Source organism: Pholcus phalangioides, unplaced genomic scaffold, assembly GCF_987345545.1.
Source record: "Pholcus phalangioides strain wild (caught in Gottingen) unplaced genomic scaffold, Ppha-v1.0 ptg000017l_1, whole genome shotgun sequence".
NCBI classification, from domain to species: Eukaryota; Metazoa; Arthropoda; class Arachnida; order Araneae; family Pholcidae; genus Pholcus; species Pholcus phalangioides.
In genome coordinates this window covers 29,373,697-29,399,680 of record NW_028301610.1, presented here as the reverse complement: position 1 = coordinate 29,399,680, position 25,984 = coordinate 29,373,697, and the positions used below count along the sequence as shown (strand labels likewise).

Here is a 25,984-nt window from a genome sequence, read left to right as displayed (position 1 = left end):
ATAATAGTTTTTTAAATAAGGATTCCAGCATTAAATAGGGGTCATTCAAGTATTACGTCAGCATCGAGAGGGGGGGGGGTTTCGGATTTGCTGACTTTTGATGACAAGGGGGAGGGGGTGTTTGAAGGTTGCTTAACCACCCTTTTTGAAGATATGAAATATTCTAAACTGCTGACAAAATTTTGCTGACAGGGGGGGGGGGGGGAGTCAATGCTTTGCTGACTTTTACTGACAAGGGGGGGGGAGGGGGTCAAAAATGGCTAAAAATCTGCTTACGTAATACTTGAATGACCCCATACTTGGATCGTGACAAACTTTCAATTTTTTTTTTCTCCCGCATGGTATGACCAGAGATGGCACTCACACACTATAGTGCATCAAATACCCAGTTTTTCAGAAAAGGATGCATAAAAATTTTGTCCATGCATCCCACGAGACTCGTTCTTTCCTTGTTGCAAGAAGAAAAAGTACAGAGAGGGAAAACCTCCCCAATTTCTTTTTCTCCGCCTCCTACCATAAATACAGTAGAACATCGATTATCCGAACATCAATTTTCCGAACAACTCAGTCAACCACTCATTTTAAGTTTTCTAAAGTCAATGATGCTCAACAGTTGGTATTTCCTTGGAACTGGAATCCTATTATCTCCCAACTCGATAGCTCCGTTCTATTGTAAATAATCCACTTCCAAACAATTGTACATACTGTACCTGTGAGCTATAGATGTAAACAATGGTGAATCCGGGTACAGTGTATGCAGTTATAAACAAATTGGCAAGCAAACAAACGCATGAATAGGAGCAGATTTAGCTGGCATCTTTTTTTTACATCTACGAATTCATCCTAATCCTGTGAGTGTGTTGCAATGAAAGGGAGGCAAGGGTTTTCTTGACAACAAAACAGATCTTATCACGGTTTTGTCAGGGGGAGAGAGAGTATCTTTCCTAGCTTGCTTAAAAATAGATATTTTTCAATCTTTCTTAAGCTTTAGTAGTGTCAACACTTTTCGTCTTTGCCATGTGCAAAATGGAAACAAAACAAAAACGCATTGTTTTAAACAGTAAAAAAAGTGGAAATTGTGAAAATATTGAAAGCAGGTGATGGTGTGAGAAAACTTGCAACTCACTATAGACTAGGTGTGGCAACCACCAGTGATTTAAAAAAAATTGCAATAAGAAAAGAACATTTTACAGCCAGTTTGGAAACAGCAGATGGACTAAAGAAAAAATTCACAATGAAATGGGCATAGAATGAAAAGCTGGACAAAGCTGTTCACACATGGTTCGTACAAAAAAGAACTGATGGTGTTCCGATAAGTTGACGGATGCTTCAGGAGAAAACTAAACTCTTTAAAATGAAATGCTAGAAGGTGATAAATATTTTCAAACGAACGTGGGCTGGTTGCAGTGTTTACAAGTCAAGACATGGAATTCATCATTTTCCTTCAATAGGAAAAACTATTTGCGAATTCAGAAGATGCAGTCAAATTTGTTAAGGAATTCAAAAAAATTGTGAAGAAAGGTTTAATGACTGATCAAGTTTACAACTGCGATGAGACCAGACTCTACCGGAAAGCTTTCCCATCAAAAACTATTGTTGGTGGAACTGAATATACAGCTCCTGGAAGGAAGACAATAAAAGATTGTATTACATTCCTTGCATGTTCAAATGCATCTGGGAATCATCGCTTGCCCCAAACTGTGGGAGGGAAAAGCCTCAATCCAAAATTTTTAAAAAATATTTGCTCATTATCGGTGAAATATTTGTCGCAGAAAAATGCCTGGATGGATTCTAAGTTATTTGCTGAATGGTTTCAATGCATATTTGTCCCAGAAGTCAAAACGATATTAAAAGAAAAAGGTTTAGGCAAAGCAGTTCTATTAATGGAAAATGCACCGGCACACCCAGACTGTTCAATGCTCCAGAATGAGAATGCTTAGGTATGTTTCAGGAACTCCCGGTATTCTAGTCCTGTGATGAAGAGGATGTGTCTCAGTGGTCTGTGAAAGTGATGAAGACAAATCAACGGCATATGTAATAACTCAAAGTGAGGCAGAACAGTGTTTCACAAAATGTCTTGCATGGTTAGTATCGCAGCCCAACGCTGACCCACTTAAATTGTTAATGTTGAAACTATTACGGGATGAGGCTGCAAAATGTCATATAAGCAAGTTGAAACAATTAAAGATAGATTAATTTTTTTGAATGGTTTGACAGCGTTATTTATCATGCATATATTTGTTTAACCCTTTTATTTTTTATTTTGTAATACACTCCTTTTTTTCATTTGCTTTTCAGAATAAGTCGGTTAAATTTTATTATATTAAGGTTTTTGTTGCCGAATTTCAATTTATCCCTTTATTTATTTTTATTAGTTTTGAAATCCCCACTTTTCCGAACACCCTTTGGTCCCGATGTGATCAGATAATCTATGTTCTTCTGTACCATGATTGCACGACTTTGAAAAGTAGTTTTACTTCTTTGAAGTATTGTACTGTATGGAATTGATATAACACGTGGGTAAATGAATAATATATAAGCGGATTAGATATCTAGTTGCATCCGTGAACAAGGGGTCGTACACCAAATTTTCTATTTTCGGAGTCTTTTCCCTGCAAGTTAGATACTGGAAATTATGGTACTTTCGCAGCTATCTACTGGCATTCAAAGACAGCCTCTACGTGACATAAATTTGCTTTCCTCCTACTGGATTGTGAATGCGTATTTTTTGAAATCGCCAGTTAGATTTGTAAAAAAAATTTTTTGAAATCACGTTGGAAGAAAAAACAAAGAATCTGTAAAAACTCTAGCTTAAATATCAACAGTTCTGTCATCTAGCCGATATGCAGTCCTGACAGAAAATCAGGGGTGTATGCAGAACCAGAATTTGGAGAGAAATAAGAATTTCAAATACAGTTTTTTAAAAATATTCTTAATTTTAGATCTTCTTGAGGTGGGGGAGTGGCACAGGCTCCCACGCCCTCCACAGATTTCATCTTCAATGAAAATCTGGGTTTGGAACCCGTGAATGTGCAATGATAATTGGCTAAATACGATTTTTTAAGGTTTTTCAACTTTGAGTTGGCTATACCTTTGAAAAAAAACTCTGTTGCCATGACAATCACACAGACCTACAACATAAATATGTATACTTTAGATTTAGAATACACACATTAGCGATTTGGAGGATAGATAACACGCCAAACGCTGGACAAGCATGCTATTAGTTTTCATCAACACAAATCTGACATAGATAACATATTCAGGTGTGAAATATGCAGGACTCCTACTCAAAAAATCAGAAAAAGTAGGACGGGGAGGGTACCCCCTTAGGCAACATAGTCATAGCATGATAAAAAAAAAACCCTCAATTTTTTTTTATTCAAAATAAAAAAATTCATAGCACTATTTCAGTATCCTATAAGATTGACTAAAGCTGAAGCAAAATGACAGAAATGACTTGGTTACAAAAAAATTTTTGGCAAAAACAGTGTATTAGCAACCGCGGATAATTTTTTTCTGTCTCTCCTCACAATAAAAATTATGTTCTTTTTTGGAGTCTCCACAGTCCAGTCTGTCAACTCTCTTCAACAATGCACAGCAAATTTTGAAAACATGTAAGTTTTTTAAGAATGACACTCTTGCCACTTTCGAAAGCAGTGCAAAATGAGCAAATTACAGGGTCCAGTGTAAATAAGTCAAAGTAAACTGGATAGTTTTACTGTGTTGTCTATCCTTTTTTAAAGGGATTTGTTTACATTTTACTGTTCAATGCCAGTGCAATCATTTTTGACAAATGAAGCACTTTCATTTTTAGCTCTTTGCAGAACTTTGTAGACATTGTTTATGCCTCTGCATCTCCTACAAATACACATTTGGGAGGCATCAGAATCACCAAACCTAGAATGGGCTTATGTATCCAACTGCTTTGTTAAAATTACAGAAAAAAAACATTAAACATGAGAAATATGAGATGAATATCTATAATTTTTGCCATAATTATCATAATATAATTTATATTATGAAAATGATGTGTGTTTGCATTACGACTTTAATAATTATTACAAATTCAAGTAATTGTTTAAAAAATGGGACAAATGCATAAAAAAATGGGAACAACAAAAATTACAGGTATGTCCCATAATACTAGACACAGGTGACCCGTCAAATTGTTTTTGACATTTTACTGGTACTTGGGTTCAGAAAGATTGAGAAATACTGATGTATGCCAATGGTGTATATGGTGATTTTTCACGCATGATAGTGTTTTTGCCATGTTGAGTTTAGAGGGAACACACACACACACACACATTGATTACATAAAAGTATTTGCATAATGCTTCAAAATAAAACATGAAATAACACATCAGCCAGCAACAGACTAAAGCATAAAGAATGAGATAACTGGATAGGAGGAAATGGTATGGAAAATATTGAAAATAAGTCTTTATTTTAAAAGCTAATTTCTAATTTAATGATTCATGCAGCAGGTTATGTTACCGGACTAACAGACTAGGTTTTTCAGAGGAATAAAGTGGTTGTTGTTTGATGGGAACGATTCCACATATTTTGCTATCACTTTCACACCTGCTCTTCAGAAATTTTAAACAAATTAAAACATATTTTACCTTTATCAATTATCTTCTTAAAATAGCTCAAATTTGTAAGCTGATTTTTTTCAGCTTCTTTCTGTTTTTAAATGACACTAATTAGAGCACACAGATAACATTTTATGGGTTTACACTCAAATAAACAGCGGTAGAGACCAGTGTGTTTCATCAACAAAAAAAAATTAACTTAATCCTTTCATTTTTTAGCCCTTTCTATAAAATAATTCTGCAATGATTTTTATCATTAAACTCATGAAAACATGATGAAAAATAGAAATTGCTCATATAACAATTTTTTTTAATACCAGACTTACACAACTAAAATATTGTAAAAACTCAAAATGGTAGTTGGGAACCCAATAACTTTGGGAAAACCTAAAATAAAAACTGTACAAATAAACTACAGAGAAGTTATAACTAAACTGACACTGCTCAGATCTATGTAGCTCCCGTTCTGGCAGACATATTTTGTTGAAACTTGGTATATATGTTGTATGGACCACAGGGAAGAGGAAAACCAATAAAAAAGTTTGATCTCTGACCACCAGGTGAAAAGATGGTGCTTAAAGAATAAGAAACACAAATTGTAAACATATAACTTCATTTAATAACAGCATTTGTTCAATGTGCATTCATTTGTGTCAATCACATGTTTAAGTGTGAGTCTTAAGGGGTATTCTCCTCAAGGCCCTGAAAGGTGTTCAGTCACAAGTGCCCACAACTGAGAACTTCTGCAGTAGCAAAATTGTCTCTAAGCATTCTCTGCCTTAGAGAATGTTTAGAGACAGACTACTGTCTTTATGCAAGATATTGCAACACCTCATATTGGTTGACAAGTGAAGGAACTGGAACACTTTGGAAATGCTCTGGTAAATTTCCAGTTTTCTGAATGCCTGGCCTCTGTTCTCTGGACTTGAATCCCCCGTGATTTCTGGTTGTGAGGATTCCTGAAAGATCAACTCCATGGAAGAATCACACAGACTCTACCAGCAAACCTAACATGCTATGTTGCTGCAATTCCTCAATAATGCTTCACGTTACTGTTCTCAACATGCTATAACACATTTTGAGCATGTGATTGGCACAAATGGAATGCACACCAAGCAAATGTTGTTATTAAATAAAGTTTTATGTTTACAATTTGTGTTTCTTGTTTTTTAAGAGCCACATTTTCACCTGGTGGTCAGAAATCAAACTATTTTTATTGCATTATTCTTTTCCTTGTGGTCTATATAATATATATACCTAATTTCAAAATTTCAACTAAATATGTCCATCAGAATGAGTGCTACTTAAGTCTGAGTAGTGTTAGCTTAAATATAACCATCCTGTATATAATAATATAGAGCTTTGAAGAATCATACCAATAAACAGGTTACAGTGAAAGACATAATTGTCAGACCACCACAAGTTTTTTTTTTAATTGTACAAAACTACATAAACTATTTTTCAATTTGTATTTTCAGATGCATCATAAAAATTTGAAGGATATGCATTAATTTATTACAAAATTACAGTTTAATTCAAAATTCACCTAAGACAAAATTATAAGATCAACCTAGTTTTTGTGAGTTCTTTTCCAAAAGCGGTGTGTGAATGACTTTCTTCTTTTCCACGCATGAATGGACACACCTTTACTTCTGTATTTGACGTTTATAACACAGTAGAATCAAAATATCATGTACATAATGAAAAGCTTGATGAAAGTGAAAAAACAGAGTTTGGCTATTAAATTTAATGGTTTGTCTCAAGAGAGAAAGGGCTAAACAAATTAGTAGTTCAAAGCTTGAGGTATCAAATATTTTAAATAATGGAATAGCCTGTTGTATTAAAATGAAAAAAGAGAAACATTCTTTATCAAGAGCATAGGTGCCAATTCACCGACTTAGAAAATCTGTAGTTTATCACGTAATGACATATTTTGTATCAAAGAAAACATGTCACAAATAAAAAGAGAAAACAGATGGAATTTTTTTAAGATTGTGACAGGTGACCATATATAAATCCCATTTTTCTGGGATGCATTTTTTGCTGTCCTGGTTTTTTAGCAATAATTAACCACTTTGCTTGCTTTTGGCATCATATTTGGCAACAATTACCGATTTTTCGTGGTTGAAATACTAAGAGAGAGAGAGACAGATTGCCCATGTTTTTCTATGAGAAACCGGGATCAGCCTGGAATTGCAGACTGGGACGTATTTTTTTAAGAATTTTCCATTCAAATAAAGCACAATTTGAAGACTTATAGGGATTTTTTTATGAAGGAAAAAATCGGAAGAATCTGATTTCTGACCGAAAGATTTTAATAAGGCTGAAAAGTTGGAAGCATTGGCACCTATGCAAGAAGCTCAGAACATTAAATTGGAGCTTGGGATAAGATATATGTTGTCATCTTTCAAAATCAAAGTGGCTTTGAACTCATAATACTCAAGATGGACAGTTTCTAGAGTTTTACATAGCTAAGTGATTATGAAATTTGGAAAAATAGATGCACAAAGTTTGTATCAAGAAACTACAATATCCTTTGATTTTTGCTAAGAACACCATGGGGTATAGACATTAGAATGGTACTCAGTGATTTTTTTCTGATAAAAAATTTGATTTTGATGCTACATCCAATTTGTTTTTACGGCTACTGGCAGGATTTTAATTGTGTGAAGTGGGGACTTTTTAGGATAGCAATGAACTGTGCACAAGTAGATGCAGTACTTTTGTGTCAAAAGAGAAAGATTTTGCCAAGAACTGGGTGAATTGCAAACTCGTGAAATCTCTGAGCATCTTTTAGTACAGTAGAAGAATGTCATAGATCTGGACTACCATGCCAGAGTTATAAAATGATTGGAGGCTCAGTAATAGCCTCTGCGGGATTTTCTGTATAAAGTAAAACAAATATTGTTTTTGTTGACCAGAGATTAAGCTCACTATATTGCACTAAATTGCTAAACAACTTGTTTAGAAATTTCAGACAGTGAAATTCTCTGAAGGAAAAGTCAAGTTCAAACAAATAACATTTCCATTCATTCATTGAGCAACACAATGGAGGTAGATCAGTCAAGTATTAGAAATATTTCACTTTAGTTTGAATCTGTTTTATCACCATGAATTGTTGATGGCCTATTTATGTCTAATACAATTTTTCTAATTTTTATCATAATTTATTGTTAACCTTTTAACGGCCAATTTTCCCAATTGGGAACATACTTTTGATTAATTCAAAAAAAATATTTCTCTTTAACGAAAATAGCTAATTTTTTTCCCCTGAACATATAAGGTTCTGAACTTAATTTAGAAAAGACAAAAGTTATTCGATTCAGCTCTTATCATATCAATTTATTATTCTAAAATCACCCATTTTCAAGGGAAATTATCTGTAAGTTTATGTTTTAATTATTAAAATAGTAAACATACATGCATCTCAATTTTTTTTTAATTGTAGAATATTGCCAAGAATGATAAGAAATGCTCAATGAGAGAGAAAAAAAATTTGTTTGAATTCCAGGGAACTTCTCCTACGATTGTTCCCAATTGGGAACATTGGCCACTACTGACTATTCTAAACAATGCAGAGGAGTGGCATTCCGAAAAAACAATTTATTGCTTTTTCCTTCTCTCTGGTGTGTCTCAAAAGGAAGGAAAAGTATCAAATTTCACATTCCGATGTTTACATGCAGCACCCCCTTTTTTCTGTGACTGACTTTGCCCCTCCCCGCCCCTTCCCTTCAACCTTCCCTCTACGTTTTGAGTAATTTTGTTGGTACGTTGGTCTTTCAGTTCAGTTGATATCTGGTCTTGTGACTTTCTACACTTCTTTTTCCCATCTTTTTTGTTATACTAGTAGCTTATTAGACTGAGTTTGAGAGATTCTGATATATCACATCTCTCTGATGATGAATTCGAAATGTGCCAGCTACTGTTTGATGAAAATGAGCGGGCTACAGATGAGGAAGATATCGATGACAACATGCTTGGCCCGGTCATTCCTGCAGATGTTTGTGGATATCTGTGTTTTAAGATCACAACGTAGTTCATTTGTGGGTGAATTTGTAGATCCTATCAACATGCCTTCTACATAAAAATTGCCTTTCAAAGATTAGATAATTACCCAGTCAAAAAATAAGAAAACATCATGTGTCAAGTGCCAAAAGACTAAAATTCATGCAACCGAAGTGGAAAAAAAGTACTGCATTCGACAAAAATATAAGTGAACCTACTGAAGCAATCAGTCATAAGTTTCCTGAGCTAAGTGCAAGCCGACTCGATTGATATTTTTTTCAAATTTTTACAGCAAGAGTACCTCAGTTACTTGGCTGAGATGACAAATATTTATGTCGCACAACATGGATCGAATTTGAAAATTGAGTGGAAAAAAATCGCAAAGTTTTTTGGATTGGTTTTGCTAAGTGGGTATCACAGAATACCAAGTGAAAATGCTTACTGGAGTACTTTCAGTAGACACAGCAGTATCGATTGCCCCCACTGTTATGCCGAAAAATAACTTTAGAGACATAAAAAATAACTTCCATTTGATGGATAACTCTTTCTTACTACCCGGTGATAAGTTGGCTATCTATGATGAACCGATTCGTTGTATCGGTATATTTTACCGATTCGTTGGGGGGTTCCGGGGGGGGTGTGGGCGGGGCACATGTGTGGTGTAGTAGTAGTAGGTAGGGCCTCCAAAAATGGCTCGGGGATCCATGATGTTCTTAAGTCAGCCACCTCGTTGGGCAATTTGCCTGTTGTGGCGTTGTATTTGTATTGTATGTTGTATCTAAATGAAAAATTCACACACATTCGGTTTGGGTTGTTCCATGATAAACTAAGCATCGATGAATCAATAGTACCGTATTACGCTCATCATTCAAGTAAGATGTTTATATGGGGAAAACCGATTCGCTTCGGATTTAAAATTTGGATGATTTGCTCAAACAATGTGGTTTCCCATACAAAATGGAAGTATCTGCTAGTAAGCAGTCATCGGAGCATGTGCCTTTAGGTACCAGAGTTGTAAATAATATTTTCTCTCTCTTTATATTTTTAAATAATATCTTTTAACTTACCAAGGGATCCATACAAAAACCTAAATCCGTATGTATGTATTCTTTTGTGAATTTTAGACCAGCATTTCAGCTCATCATAAGCTCTTTATTATAATCCAGATATACATGCCTTTTGAGTGTATTCGAGAGAAATTTATTTCCATCATTTTTAAAATTCTATATGTATATTCTTTAATTTTTAAAATAAATTTATTAAATGATGACGAATTTTGCATCATCCTGTAAGATGGCTTCACTGCGAAAATTATGTTTAGTCAGATCCGGCCAATGTTCCCAATTGGGAACATTCAAGAAAACGCATAGGGAAATTTTTTTTCTTCAATTTCTCGATTGATATCTCTTAACTAAAAAATCAGAAGGAGAAATTAACAAAAAAAATAATGAAAATCACTTGGAATCTGAATTCGGCCGGTAAAAGGTTAAATATTAGCATGAATAAAAAATTTCTCACAAATTTCTACTGTAACCACACAAATCTTTCATATTTTGGATTTTTCTTAAGAAATTAAGGCAGCGTTATAGTGGGGAGTTGAAATGGAAACCCCGTTAGTGCCAAAAATAACATTTTTCACTAGTGGATGCTGATTTACTTAAAAGAGCACTTCCAATATGAATGTAACTTATTAAAGTCATTAAAAATTTAATAATCCTAAGCACGATTAGTGGTTATAGCCTCTGAACTTTGAGGCATGAATGCAAGCTGATCTCCCTATGAAAAAGTCTCACCACAGAGAAAAATAGGCCTGCAATGGTACAAATATTTAATCATTGCACTTCACGCATAATTTGAGAAATAGATGACAGCATTAAAAATTCATGCACAATACTAGATATGCATTCAGACTGTTAGGTATGCATGCACACCTCATTCCATAGTGAATTGGTGATGGTGATAGACTGGAGTTGCACTTGGTTTGAAAGAAAGAAAGTGTTCATCTTGGAATATCTATTTTTTCCCAATAAAAAGGTAGATTTTTGATATTTTGGCACTTGCATGGTTTTCCATTTCAACTCCTTGATTATATTTCACACTGTACTAATAAAATTACTAAGAATATATGTTATATTACATGCATAAGCTCGAAGACGAGGTGGAGTTGGCGAAGAAGGTGGGCTTTCTGGACTAGATGGATTTCTCAAACCTTTCATATCCGAGCGAACTGTGGGACTCTGCTGCACAGTGATGTTATGGCGAAAGTCTGAAGAAAAATTAGATGTTCAATAACAATTTTTGAATAGACATCAGAATTAAAGAACTATCACAAACTTGCTTAATACAAATTAATTATTTTACACATGTTGACATAATCAAATTATTGTTTTGATGTAAAATCATGTTAGTACAAAATATTTTTGGTGTTTTTTCAGGGTGTCTACCATATACAAAAGCAAAATTCAATTACTTTTTGGAGACTTTTTAATGACCTTTTCTCATTCGACAAAATGAACTATGCTGGATTGTTTAGTTTATTTTTCTTATATCAATGGTTCCCAAAATGTGAGTGGCGACCACCTAGAGGCTTTGGGTTAATTAAATTGGGGGTCTTAATGAAAAGGGGGAATGTGAATGAATTTACAAAATAAAAACATTTGATAAGAAATAAATTTTAATCCTTCAAAACTTTTGGCGGGTATGATGATGATGTTATAATATACATATATACACATATATATTTCACAAGTTCAAAACACTTCAGATGCCCCTGCCGGTCCTATTGAACCGAACATGTTCATAAACATGAGTGTTTCTCAAAGTGGGCAATATTGCTCCCTAGGGGGCGATTTAATGGTCGGGGAGGGGGGGGGGCAATAGAAGCTTTGGGTTTAATATAGGGTCCTATGGGTTGGCTTGAGTTGGGGGGGGCAATGAGAAGAAAAATGTTTTGAAGAAGGGGCGATGGAACAAAAAGTTTGGGAAACTGATACATATAATAAAGCTACCTCAGATGGTCATTCATATGCGTATAACACATATTAATCAATAAAATTCAATGCTTTTGAATATTTTTAAAACATTTCTCAAGTCAGCATCAATTTTGTTACTTTTGGGTAACCACCATGCCAATCACTTAAAGTGCTTAGGTAAGCTCGTTATATTTGGTTCAAGTGTGTAACTAAATAAAATTGTGATTCACACAGTCAAATGAAACACCAAATGCTCTTGCTTTCTGGTATTAGATGCAATAAATTTTAAATAGTTCAGTGCAAACTGAACTCATCAAAGTTGTAACTGCCCTACTTTTTATAAAGGCTTTTTTTTTTGGAAATATCTTGGAATTTATGTTGATTCAAATTTGAAATGGAAAACCCATATTGCACATCAAACTGAGAGCTTTCTTTCCTTTCTAGGTTTCATCATGTACAAAATCTTAAATAATAGTTCTTTTCTACATTCTAGAAATAGGCTATACTTGTGCTTGGGTTCAATATCATCACTATTACTACTTCACTATACATGCACCTCATACAATTCCTGTACAGAATTTCTAACGAGTTTACGCATGGCTCTATGGCCCTAACATATTTATGTTGTCAGAATTGTGCTAACTGCTGACATCTGTCTTCTATATTTTGAAGTAAAGATAGTAAATCCTTGAATTTTATTGTCAAATCAGTATTATGTTGTAGGTCTGCCTGTTCTCTGCAGAGAGAATTTTTTAAACAGGAAACTGACTTGCATTCACACCTCAAAGTTTGAAAACCGCAGAAAACCAACTTCGGCCAACCACCACTGTGTGCCAACAGGCATCAATCATCACTGCAATATGCAATAAATATTTGGGGATGCAACTATAAAACCAATCTACTTCCAATCCAACAAAAGTTTCCTAAATTTTTGCGCTATACAGTTTCAAATAATGATTCCACTGTAAAACATATCCTTGGTATATGTTGTTAGTTTTTGGTAAATTGGTCCTCTTCCTGAATTTATGCAAAATACATATTCACGTTCTGTGAAAAAAAATGTCTTTGAGAGGACCAAAAGAAATCTATGAATTCCTTTACATAAAAAAGAAATATTCCGTAAACATTTCTTCTATTCAGCACCTAAAATTTGTAACACATTACCTCATGATTTTTTTAACTCATGCTTCATACTGCGTGTTCAAAAGAGCCAATATATATTAACCGATTCAAATATTGAAATTTATTTTTAGATATGAATTTTATTGCAGATTTAGAACTCAAATATTTCTTTCTTGGCGTGTCTGGCAATCATGTTTTTATATGCAACATTTTCCCATTTTATGTAGCACTTGTTCTCACTAGCTGCTTTGGATGCTGTTTGATCATATATTTCCATTCAGATATTTTCCCGCATTTTTTTAAAATAAATTTTTTCCCTCCTTTGGTATGTGCAGACGTGCCAACTTTTGGAATCCAGAAATTTGGAGATTCTCCCGAAGGGGGGAGGTACCCTCCCTCCCGGCACTCATAAACTCGATCAAAAAAAATTTCACAAAATAAATTTTTGAATTTTTTTTTTGATCAATTAAGAAAAAGTTCCATCATTTCCCCCTCCCCACAGGCAGGTTCTGTATTGCCCCCCCCCCCCCGAGCAGAATATAATTCTATGTCAGTCTTTCCATGCAGAATAGAGAAATCACATCTACATACTGTTCATAAAACAACTATTTCCTTTCGTGGATACTATCATTGATTATTTTGGGTATATGAACTCTTAAAAACTTTATATAGCTTAAAGCTTTATATTTTCTTTCTGAAGACATATTTAATCAGAGGAAACAACTTAAATACTTCAAAATACAAAGCTGCTGACGAAAAAACGTATGTTTACAGCACGGCTATTAATGGGATACAATAACGATTATACAGGATTTTCAGCAACCAAGGACATGCCCCTGATAAATGATAGCCGATAAACGCTACGTAACGTCTTTGCCAGTTGCTTCAATGCGGTTAGCAAGACTTTTTTAACAGCTGCTCGATGGAAATGACCACGGCTGTCCTCTATGGGTGTTTTCCCTAACCACGACGGCAGTCATTGACGTCACAACAACGTGAAAGCTCACGTAAAATCTAATTTTCTGCCAAAATCAGGAGAAATTTTAACAAATCTGAAGAGTGGGAGGAAGGATGAAAAATCCGGAGTCTCCTGCCTAAATCCGGAGAGTTGGCAGGTCTGTATGTGTGATTCAGTTTTTTCCCTGACTTAAAAATACTGTTTTACATTTCATACATACTTGTTTTTTATCCATGTGTGCTCACACAACTTATGTTCAATTAATGCAATTTTTTTTTCAATATCCATATTTGCCACTGAATTTTGGTGAACACATTGTTTTAAAACATTATTTAGACATCAATTGGATCTAATTCTATTCTGGTGACAGTATGAGTAACATCTCTCTTTACTCCTTGACCACTCAAACATTTTCATTTTTTGTATTTTTCATTTCTATGTTTCTGCATTTATTATTACTTAGTTATTAGAAATTACAATTTGTAATTTTCAATAAGCAGTAATGGATCTAATAATTTTTTTTGACTTGAAAAAAAAAAATTTTTTCTTAAATATAGAAAAAAATATGGCAATGCCCTGTATACGAGTCATATTTATAGATACATAGACACAAGTTGTGTGGAGCCTCAAGCATGTAACAAATGTTTTCTTTCAACATTAGGCATCAATATAGAACAAACATTGATGAATGTGATGAGCTCTGATTGCACGCAGACATGCCAACATTGGCATGAAGCCTCTCAGTAGTGCTGAAGGCTTAGCTTCATCATGGTGTTGGGGGGGGGGGCACACCCCTCTAACCACATTAAAAAGAAACTCAAAATTTTTAATTTTTAAAAACTTTTAAATTTAAAGTTCATTTAAATACAACACTCCATACTAACTGGACTATAAGGACAAGCAACATAAGCGCCCCTCCCCAAGCATAAGCAGATACAGGTTGTTTCTCAAATGGGGGAGAATGTCCACCTTCTGCTCTTCTGCCTATGACAATTTTTTTTATATCAATGGGGTCCCCCCCCCCCATCCCCACCCATGCCTCCAAGTAACTTTGCGAGGTTGCCTAAGCTCTCAGTAGATCATGAATATTCAATGCAATCCATCCCTGCATACACCCTTGCGGGGGACGAGTTGTATATACGGACATCTAGCAATCTTAGACAACACCCCCAAATCAATATTTTTGTCGTATTGGAGTTCCTTTTGCATACGCCCTTGCGGGGGACGAGTTGTATATACGGACGTCTAGCAACCTTAGACAACACCCCCAAATCAATATTTTTGTCGTATTGGAGTTCCTTTAGCACCTACGATAAAACTTTCCAAAACAACTCCATGTGCACGCCCACACATGTTGAAAACACGTCTCTCGAATGTAAAACTACTGACACATTATTGATCAATATTAAGTGCACAACAGTTGCGAGGCGCTATGGCACAAAGCACTAGTGGGCTCAAAACAGAACAAAAGAGCCAAAAAACATTGAATGGTGTGAGGTGTAAGTGATCGAGCAGTTTCTTCCATTGGTTCAGCAATCAGTGACGCCTGTCGAAATCGGCAGTTTGCCATCGCTATGCATCTCCAGACAGTGATGTACATCCGAATAAAATGCTGTCTCAATAGAATGTGCAAGAAAGAGCCCATGCACCGGTAATTGCATTCCCATGCACAGATAAAACATATCAGTGCAGGTAAAATAAAAAAATTAGAAGAAACATTTCTTATATACGAGAGCCGAAACCATAGCGTAAGAATACAGTCTGGCAGATTTTTTAATTCTGACAGTCACAATGCCCCATTCACCCGCTCAGGGAAGCACAGTAAGGGGCAGACAGGGTTCCAGCCCAAGGTCCCTGAGATGATTCTCAATTTTTTTTTCACACTATAAATTCACTATACAGGGGCCCACCAAAGATCTCAGCTTAGGGGGCCCTACTGCAGGATATGGGGCCATTAGACCAGTGGTTCTCAACCTTTGGAATCCTGCAGCACGGTTGATTTCTTTTTCTTGATTGGAAGGCCTGGGCATATATACAAGAGTAATGGAAAATAAATGGGTAAAAATGGAACAATAAACCACTCACGGCCCAGCGGTTGAGAAACACTGTACTAGACCAACCAAGGGCCCTTCCAAAGGATGGATTTCACATATACCTTTCCCTATTCACATTTTTTGAAGTCCAATATTAGACACTTGTTATTTGCTCTATCCTCGTGCCTAGGTGTCGTCTAGATCGCAAGATTGTCACCGTATTCCAATGGTTATCTTTTGTCAGCTGTCTCCCTTGCGTAATTCATGGTTCATCGGCTGCTTCCCATAAAGTTTGGCAGATATTTTCACCATATAAAAGAGAACCACTTCAAAGCACAAATAGGCGCACAAATCAATATTTTCAGCTCGCCACAACACTTCTAGGAGCCACGATGAACACTTTTGGAAACACTGTGATACTCCTTTAAATTCAGCCTACATGTTGTGTCGCAACACAATTAATGGTGAACAAGTCCGATGACTGCCTTCTCTTCAACGCTCTCGTTCTGTCGCATGCATATAGTACGATTTTGTCGTTCAGTATAGCTAGTCGTAAAGATTGACGCGATCAAAAAATGGATGATAATTTAAAAAAAACAAATTTTCTTCCTTCGCTGGGGGAAAAATTTGTGCCCTTTCACCTGCCCCCTCCCCAAGGATAGAGCTGACAGGCTGCCCTAAGTCCCGGGACAATCACCATTATTGTTTTTTCATGCCATAAATTCACTACAGAGCCCCCCACCCAGTGAAAACTTTGGCTTGAGGACCCACCAAAGAGCCAACAGCCCTGCTCCACGATGTGGGGGAAGGTCATGTCCTTTCTACGGAAAACCAATATTGTTCCCAAGAGGACTCTACAGAGAGGTCGAGAGTAGAGGTCTATTATAGCCCCTGTAACATGCTGATGGTCCCCCGGCGTAAAAGTCCGTAGTCGCCGTCACGCAAATCTGTTGTCATAAATATTGTTACTATTCATCGGCAGCGGTGATCGTATGGTGACGATCAAGGTCGATCGTGATGATGTCCGCCTGTGATCACATGCAAATCAGGCGACCTTGAAGCCGATTGGCTTATTTAGACACGTGCGGTCGGGAGTTTTTCCTTTAAATACCGGCCGTACGTTGTAACAACACTCTCTTTCCGCGTTCATCCTTTGCTTGTTCTTTTCAACTGAAGCCCTCTAGTAGGACGGTTCACCGTCGTGCTACCGTATCCATTGGCCTTAGGCTGGGAAAATAAGCTGATAATTAGTTAAATTAGTTAAAATGAAATAGTTTACAGTATTTGAATTTGTTTCCCGGCAGGTCCGGAATCGAAAGCATTAATTAATCTTTAAAGTCAAAATTCTTCATTGCTGATGATAGACGTAGCAGCTGGCCTTGTCAAGGCTACATATTGTAAGTGACACCAAAGTGGTCCGGCCCTCAACCGAGAGGCCCCTTGAAGCTGATCAAAGTGGTCCGGCCCTCAACCAAGAGCCCCCTTGGAGCTGATCAAAGTGGTCCGGCCCTCAACCGAGAGGCCCCCTGGAGCTGATCAAGGTGGTCCGGCCCTCAACCGAGAGACCTCCTGGTGCTAATCGAAACGATCCGGCTCTCAACCGAGAGACCTTCACTGATACTTGTGGGGAAAAGCTATGTCGAAGTGACTAACAACATCGGATGTCCGATCAGCATAAAAGTTTGACTGTTGATGATCATCAATTGGTGAGCCAGTATCTTTCTGTTAATGTCAAATAGAGGGCTCCATGTTGTACTAACCTACTGTTAAAATTGACTAACCTTATATTGAATTTAATAAATAATATTTCATGCGAAAGTTTACTTGCAATCATTTTCCACTTGTCGTTTGCCACCTTATTACTGGATATTTCCAACCGGGCAAGCAACTCCCATAAGGGACGTTGCACCCCCCTCTTCCTCTAGGAATTATCATGTGATCATGAGAGCACTACTTTAGGGGGAATATTACAGATGTTGAAAGGTCCGTAGAACCAAAGAAAGAAAAGTTCTTTTTCTTTATCCAGTCTAAATAGCTTTTTTGCCCCACTCATATAATGTCTGCCCCAGTATAGGGTGGCTACACATTGACATTGTTCTTTTCTGTTGATACTCACCCATCCATCCCTCCAGGACAAAAAAAGTAGAAATAAAACCTGAGAGAGAAGAAAAAAATATTGAACACCACAGCTTCTCCAAAGCTTAGATTTTAGGGGGGGGGGGGAGAAATCGAAAAAAAAATCTCTGGAGAACCAAAAAAATCTGCGACCACTAAAATTTTGTAACTTTTTTGGGACTTCTGTGACATTTTTCTCATTCCGTGACTTTTCCGGGACTTTGTGACTTTTTGGCGATGGTAGAAACCCTGGTGTTCTATTAGTGAAAGGTCTGATGACCATGCTGGCCAAGGAAAAGTATCAACAATACAGAGGCAGTCAAGAGATATGCGAGCCATATGGGGCCTGGCATTATCTTGTTGAAAAATGGCCCCAGGATGATGTGCCATGAAGGATAATGCAACCGGCAGCAGGATGCCATCAACATATTGTTCAGCTGTTAAAATTGTATGCAAGATGACTAAAGGTGACCTGCTATTGTAAGAGATAGTACACACAACACCATCACACCAGGGGTAAGCAGAATTCATCACTGAACATTATGTGATGACAATCTGCTGCCAAACATGATGATCGGCTACAACACTGCTCTAGACGACTCTACAGATGTTATAGGGTTAAAGGCAGATGTATTAAAGGCTGCTGTGAGCGAATCCTCACCTCAGTACGAGGCCCTGAAATGGTGAAAGGTACCATGGGTGGTATGGAAGAGGCAGTAGCACGCGTTAGATAGTGGACACTAATGCTGTTAGGGCTGTTGGAGCCTGTCGCACAATCATCTGATCTTGCCTCACACTCGTGCACCTTCACCTTCCACAGCCTTCATTTCGCTCATGAGTTAGTTCTTGCAGCAAACATTGCAACATTATTGCCAGCACCTTTGCATGGCCATGTCTGTACAGTGGCATCCTTATCGCTTGGTATGACCAGCCAGCTTCACACATTCCGACTATGTGACCACGTTCAAAGCCCTCCAATCGGCTATAAAGTCTTCGACAACATAGGAACAGCATTATTGGTTGTCTCCAGGAAACTGCAATGGCGACAACAAGAAAAGATAAACTGTCCACAACTGTTACCTGTTTTATACAATGCTAGTTGGGCGGTAGAAATGCATGCTATGACCAACGTTAATATTTATTGGCCTCTCTTGAAAATTTAATCATTTGTATATTTGGCATAAAGGAATTTGCATGTGAAATATCGGGATGATCAGATTATTTTTTAGTGGGGTGCTTCGTTTTTTTTTTTTTTTTTGCTAAAGAATGTAGTTACAATGTCCTGACTGAGAAGTCATCAACAGCAACAAACCATACATATGACTATGAAATATGCATTGGGAAATGAATGGAAAAAATAATATAAGTTTCGAGTGAACTGGTTGTGGCCAATAATAATGTTGCTCTGAAACTGCCATAGAGCATCCTAAACAAGCTTGATGACAGATCAAGCTGGCCAATCCTTGATTAATGGTTTGGAGTCAAAGCTAAGGCCCTCCTCACACAAAGAAATTGATGTTGCTTAGCTAACAAAAGACTCTGTATCCAGGCAACCCAACACATAGTTTCTATTTTGACAGGGATATTAGAGTACTGGCTACTAGAAAATGTGCACAATCGGTTGATTGGTAACCTTGCACAATAATGTTCTTGCTACTCTATGTCTATCTTGGGATGCACGGCATATGTTTATACGGTAGTCAAATTCGTCCCAAACTTTTGCAAGCATGTTTACATCCACTGCAAGTGGATTTCTGTGAACTGCATGCAAAACGCTGTCAGATGTGTCCACATTTTCATCTGACATACAGGGACGGCCAGGGGATTTCTTTTTACACAGACAACCCATCTTGGAATTGTTTATACCAGCGGTTCTCAACCTTTTTTGACTCTATCTAAAAATATAATCCTATCCGATATATAATTTCTATGGTAGAGCTCCGTTTGAATCGAGGAGCCCTTTTTTGTACATAATTTTTATGGCAGAACCTTGTAGGCCTCTTTTATTTATTTATCTATCAAATTTACTGATTTATATTATTTTCCTCGAGTCACCACGGAGCCCCTGGGAGGTGCACACAGAACCCTTGGGGCTCGGCGGAGCACCAGTTGAGAACCCCTGGTTTATACCACCACCTAATGCTCTGAGCGGTAGAAAGTTCAACACCAGGGTATTGTCAACGAAAAGCACGATGAACAATTGTTACAGACTAACACTTCACGAAGCTTAAAACACAAAACAATTTATATTGTGCAATCACCATCTTGACAAACACTGAAGTGGCGAATGAAGGAAGAGCGTTAGCACTACCTATTGGCAACTGCATGAAACTCAAGATTTCCCTCTTTCTACCTATACATTATTCAATCAAAACAGATTAAAAGCTGAATAGTTATATTTTTAAATCGGATGATTTTTTTTTTGAAACACCCTGTATATTATTAAAAAATTAATAAAACTAATATATCTATACTTATCTTCTGTAACAACTTACATTTTTATTTAAAAATAAACTGAACTGACATAATGATGTGTGTTAAACAATATAGATAGATACACAGCTGAGTATATACTTGTATTTGTTGAAAAATTTTCATTTACCTGAGGGCATGCTAATTTGTTGGCCACCATACTTGAGAAGTTTGAGTCTATTTTTTTTAAACTTTCCATTTCTCTTCTTGGGAGTAGGACGACCCTGTTGCTGCTGAAGAATCATGATGTTTAGTTCTCGCTCCAATAGATCAATTTCCCTTTCATGCAACTCTTGCTCTCTTTTTTTAAGCATTTCTTCATGAATTTTTTGCTGAAGCAAAGCTTTAGTAAGCTCTTCTTCCCTACAGCGCAATTCCTTTATAAAATTATAAAAGTAGTGAATTTTATATACAATCAACATGATCTCACAAAACTAACTCTTGATCACTACAGCTAATTAAAACAGTATTTTGAAAATTGAAATATTTCAGAAAATAAAATTTTAAAAGTTAAAATAGCTTCTGACAATGTCCTTCTTTACAACAATGTCCTTCCTATGAAACAATGCATCTCTCTCTCTAAAATGATATTATTTCAAATTTTAGTTATTAACATTAATTGCTCGATGTAATATGTTCTCTTAACCACTCAAAAGTTTCGCTCTATACCTGAAGTGAAGATGTTTTGTGTGCAGTGAGCTTTGCTCATTGTACCATCAAATGGGGTGAGAATTTTCAGACAATGGAGAAAATCCAAAGTCAGCTCCAAAATATTCCCAAAACATTTGCCATTTTTTTAGTCTTTTATGTTTGCTTAAATGTATGCCAGCACATTTATGTGATACTTGTAATTTTATTCTTGATAACCTTTTTGCACCTAAACCAAAACTGATTATTAACCCTTACAGCGGCAATAATGAGATACCTCATCAAACTTGATTTGCTTTATTTCAGTCACCCCGAAATATCTCTGGATTTTAACAAACCTTTATTTCTAATGTGACAGTTATAATGTGAATCAGAAAAATTTTATAAACTGCTTATAAAGGGTTAAAAAAATTTTCACTTGATTTGTGTTTATTGTATGTCAAAATGCCCTTTGAAAATAAAAAAAAATTAAATTAATTAATTAATTTAAGTCTATATCTTTACTGCGACCATTTGAGTTGGGTAAACATGTGTAGCTCAAGTCTCAACTTAAAAAAAGAATCATTAAAACCATTTAAAACTTAGGTACATAGTTTATAAGGTTTTCACGGCCATTTCACTAAAATTATTAATCTATATATAGCACTAAAAATATTAATTTATGAATGTTATTTATAAATGGAAAATGAAGACAAATTTTATGAACAAGGCAAGGTTCCTGTTAGACATTATAAAGAAGAAAATGGGAAAATTAGATTTTCCTGGAAATACAGAGATTGTTGTGGAAGAAAAATAAAACATTGTTTAAGGGGTAACTTTCACCCAAAAAGATTGAAGTGGGGGGGGGGGGATGACATTTAACCAGGGAAAATTTTAAAATTACAAACAAAATTGTTTTCTCCCAATAATATTTTTAAATTCTGTTAATTTGAAATTTTCTACACTAGTCTCAATCATTATTTTAAGTTTAAAAATATTTTTTTAACACTTGAAATTTTATCTGAGTGTTATTAAAGCTAATTACTTGTGTTTTTAGGGACACAACTTTTATTTTTATTGTATTGTGAAAAATAATAAGAAAGGACATTTCTTATTCTTAAAGGTTGAAATCTCTCTGACAATTTCCACTACATGCCAAAAATGTATGATTTACTATGACTTGAAGCCAAGACAAATCTCACCTCAAACATAAGGCGAGTATTGTCCACTGATGTTTTCTATTCTCACATAAAAATGTATTCCTTGAAATTTGAAATGAGAAATAATTGTACATCAGCGCCTGGGTAGCAATGGCACAAAATCATCTTGTGGCAAGTCAAAGGGTATAGGTGCCACAGCAAAATATGTGAAATTTTGGCAATTCTCAACCTGTTTAATGGTACAGGCATTCTCATCTTAAAAACTGATGTGTATAATAACCACCAGAGCCGGGATATTGATGACATTTGCTTTTTTTTTTTTTTTTGCTTTTTTTGCCTCTTTTCACGTTAAGGGTATTTTTTTAAAGTTTTGTGGCATCTTTTGGCATTTTTCACTTTTCTAAAATTATTTTCAGAGTGTAAAAGGTGAAAGAAATTAAATATGTGTATGTGCTGATTACATTGAGTAATATTATCAATAGAGCCTGGAGGTTCTTTCTTGCCTGGAATCAATCTTTACAACAAATTAAGAGAATTAATAAATGTTCCAATAGGAAACAAAAATATACAGTGCCACATATTGACACTGAGACAGAACTACATGTACAGAATTTATAAATTTATCATCAAAAATGAAGAATGGTTAGTAAAAAATGAAAGTAGAACCTCGAATAGATATAAAAATATCTATCAAGTGCCTAAAAGTAACAAAACATCATTTCAAAAAAGTTTTTGTTACACCGTACCAAAAATAATGAACTTCATCTACTCTAGTAATTACGCAAATAGTAATAAAAGTACAGATTACAATGTCTTGAATTACAATGATCAAAAACACAGATATTAATGCAGTACTTTGAAATAAATTATTGCACCAAAGCATATTAATTATATACTTAAATGCATCTAATGAAGAAAAGAGCTGTTGCTGAGGGAGAAAAATCATGTAATAAAAATCATATAGGCCTGCTGGAAGGACTTCATAGTCCCTTGGGGCTACATAGTGTATGTATTATATGTGAGTGTGTTTTGTCTCGTGTAACATATGTTTGTATTTGTATATTGTAATTTGCTGTTTGTTCTTTTCAATTTAAAAAAAAAAGTTAAGGCACTAAAAATGGTCAAAATAGGCAGGCAAAAAGGCACTAAAAATGCCTAAAATAGGTACTAAAAAAAGGCATTTATAATTTATGGAAGAAAATGCAACTAAAAAATATGCTAATAAGGGTTCAAAAACTAGCTGAAAAATTGATTGCACTTAATCCATCTACTGTTTTAATTATAGTTTATAATAACTGCATTATTACCCAAGTGAAATTGAGATTTAAAGCCCAAAATAAAATGCTAGTGGACCCTCAGGATTGGGTCAATTCCAGGGCCATCATTAGCAGTTGCGGAACCCATAGAGAAAATGATCTATGGAACTCCTGGATGGAACTATGGATTCTCGCTTATTTGTTGTATTATTTGGAATAATCATTTCTATAGTTGAAACATATAGCTACTTTGTTCTTTTGTTGTAAAAAAAATATTATTTTTTATATTACCACACATGCAGGACTCCTTCAAGCAAAGGACTGTGTTCCCCCACATCTGTCACACACCCGTAAGGGCGACTCTGGCCAATTTAATCAAATAATAAATAATCATGTAAAATAAATAGGAGCTATGGTTGTTTACAGTGTATTTATGATGTAAATAAAATAAATAGGGCCTCAGAGCCCTGCCTGCTCCTAACCTACTTTCTGCGAGCCATGACGTCAACTGATGACCTCTTGGGACAGTTATCGACCAGCTATACCTATACAATGCAGTTTAATGCCTGAGCAAAATATGTTATGTTAAGCATGTGAAGAAGCAAATTTCTAATTTTTCTCTGCTTTTCTAGTATGGGCTACATTCATCTGAAACAAAATCATTCACGACTAACACCATCTGGTCAAAGAAAAGTTGGCAACACCAAATTCCCTATCTCTCAGATCACTTATTCACGTTTAAATAGGCCTGAAAGTTTAGGGGGTTGCTTTCTGATCCATACTGAGAGTTGAAAATTTAAAAAAAGAGCAATTCTTTTGTTCTCAATACTCAAAATATTTAAGTTTTGCAGATTATGGCTTCTGAAATTCCCTAATAAACTTAAAGCTATGTTAAAATAGGCATTTATGGCTGGAAAAGTTCAAAAAAGGCATTTTTGCAAAAGAAGTTTGAAAATAGACAAAAAAGGGCATTTATGTCATTTTGCCTGAGCTTTCAGGCTCTAATTATCAAACATATCATTTCTAAAATGCTTCAATCACATCACTTTAAACAATTAAACTACAACTTCAGTTGTGACAAAGGAATTTAGTTTAAACAAAGTATAAGAAGTCAGTCAAGATGTTCATCAGCAAAAGAAAAGAAATGAAAGAAAGTATTGATTCCTGCATATGCCTCTGATTGAGATTGCCCTTTGAGAATATATGCAGGGCGAAAGTATCCAATTCCCCTCTCTCCCGATCACTATGCACACCCCGGTGAACCAAAATCCCTCCCATTCAAAGAGCATGTATCCACTTATGAACCGGAGTCCAGCAAATCACTCAAGGACAGCGCATGTGATGCACAAAGTAGACACAAAACCGTTTAGCCTACTCCTGCCCCATAAGTGAGACAGGATGGCGGGGTGTCTATTGAGGTCTGAGAGGTCTACTAGAGAAGAGTATTTTGAGAACTTGTCAATAGGACGCGGATGTTAGTTCAGGTGCCCACAAACTAGGGAAAAGTCTATCATTTTTCGCATTCCTAGTAAAGATGTCATTAAGAATATTTCATATTTTTATAAAGGGTGGTTGATTATGTAAGCATAAGTCAACTACCCCCCCCCCCCCCAATCAAAAGTCAGCAAATTTGAAATCCCCCCCATCAATGCCCATGTAATACTTGAATGGCCCTAAGCATTTAATCAATAGTAGGGGTTCTGCCAGAGCCGTTTCAGTGTAGACAACTTGGCTACTCTAGTCACTCACTCTGCTAGAATTTTATCCTTATATATATATATATATATATATACAGTTGAATCCCGTTAACAAATACCATTATAGCAAAAATCTCGTTTAAATTAACACTTTTTAATCCCCCAAATAAGTTTACATAGGAACAATGCTAGGTAACCTGGAATTCCTTTATAATGAAATTTCGTTTTAATGAAGTGATTCCTCCGGTTTCTTGGCGTTCGTTATAATGGGATTTGACTGTATATTATATGGCTACAAAAAATTTTCCACAAGTCCCATATGCACAAGTGTATGCACAAGCTTCCACCGGGCTGTAAAAAAATTCTAGAAAGAATATACTGAATAATGTGTGTATATTAGTTTCACACAGCACCAAAAAACGTAGGTTATTTCTGACAACTCAGTTATTTGGGCTAGCTCATTTTCTCTGTGATAAGCTTCAGTACATAAGATTGCATTTCTTTTCAATTTGTTACTCTTCAATCAGAATGAAAGTACATAAAAAGATAATCAAAGTATTTTTGCTTTCCCAAACAAATTATAACATCACAAAAATTATTTAGGTTGTTAAGCCAACACAATCAATGAATATTTGACATGGTTCGTACTCTTCTAACGAAAAAAAATTCAAGGACTATTCAAGCACTTTTCAAGGTAAAACTTAAAAATTCAAGGCCTTTTTTACAAAAGCATATTTTTCACATGAATAGGTGCATATTTAATTTTGATTAAAACTTTCAGAGATTACATTTCTACCTACTTTATTTCACATCATCTGTAATGAATAAAGGAGGCCACATACACATACATATCATACAAAACATATGACACATTGAATAACACAGTTCGTGCCTGTCAATTTCCTCATTGAAACGTAGTTTAGTCTCTAAATATTGCAATTAATTTCCTTTTAAAGACTGAAAAAAAGA

At 35.6% G+C, this 25,984-nt stretch overlaps 1 protein-coding gene across 1 annotated transcript in view; it reads right to left on the bottom strand.

The window, feature by feature from the left end:
• LOC149072874 (mitogen-activated protein kinase kinase kinase 10-like) overlaps positions 1–25,984 on the bottom strand; it is a 76,320-nt gene that overhangs the window by 23,332 nt on the left and 27,004 nt on the right. Inside the window, exons 5-6 of the mRNA XM_089246680.1 lie at positions 20,406–20,652; positions 10,741–10,869 (exon numbers count right to left, since the gene is read on the bottom strand). Coding sequence (XP_089102806.1) covers positions 10,741–10,869; positions 20,406–20,652 — 376 coding nt within the window. The remainder of the gene's footprint in view (positions 1–10,740; positions 10,870–20,405; positions 20,653–25,984) is intronic.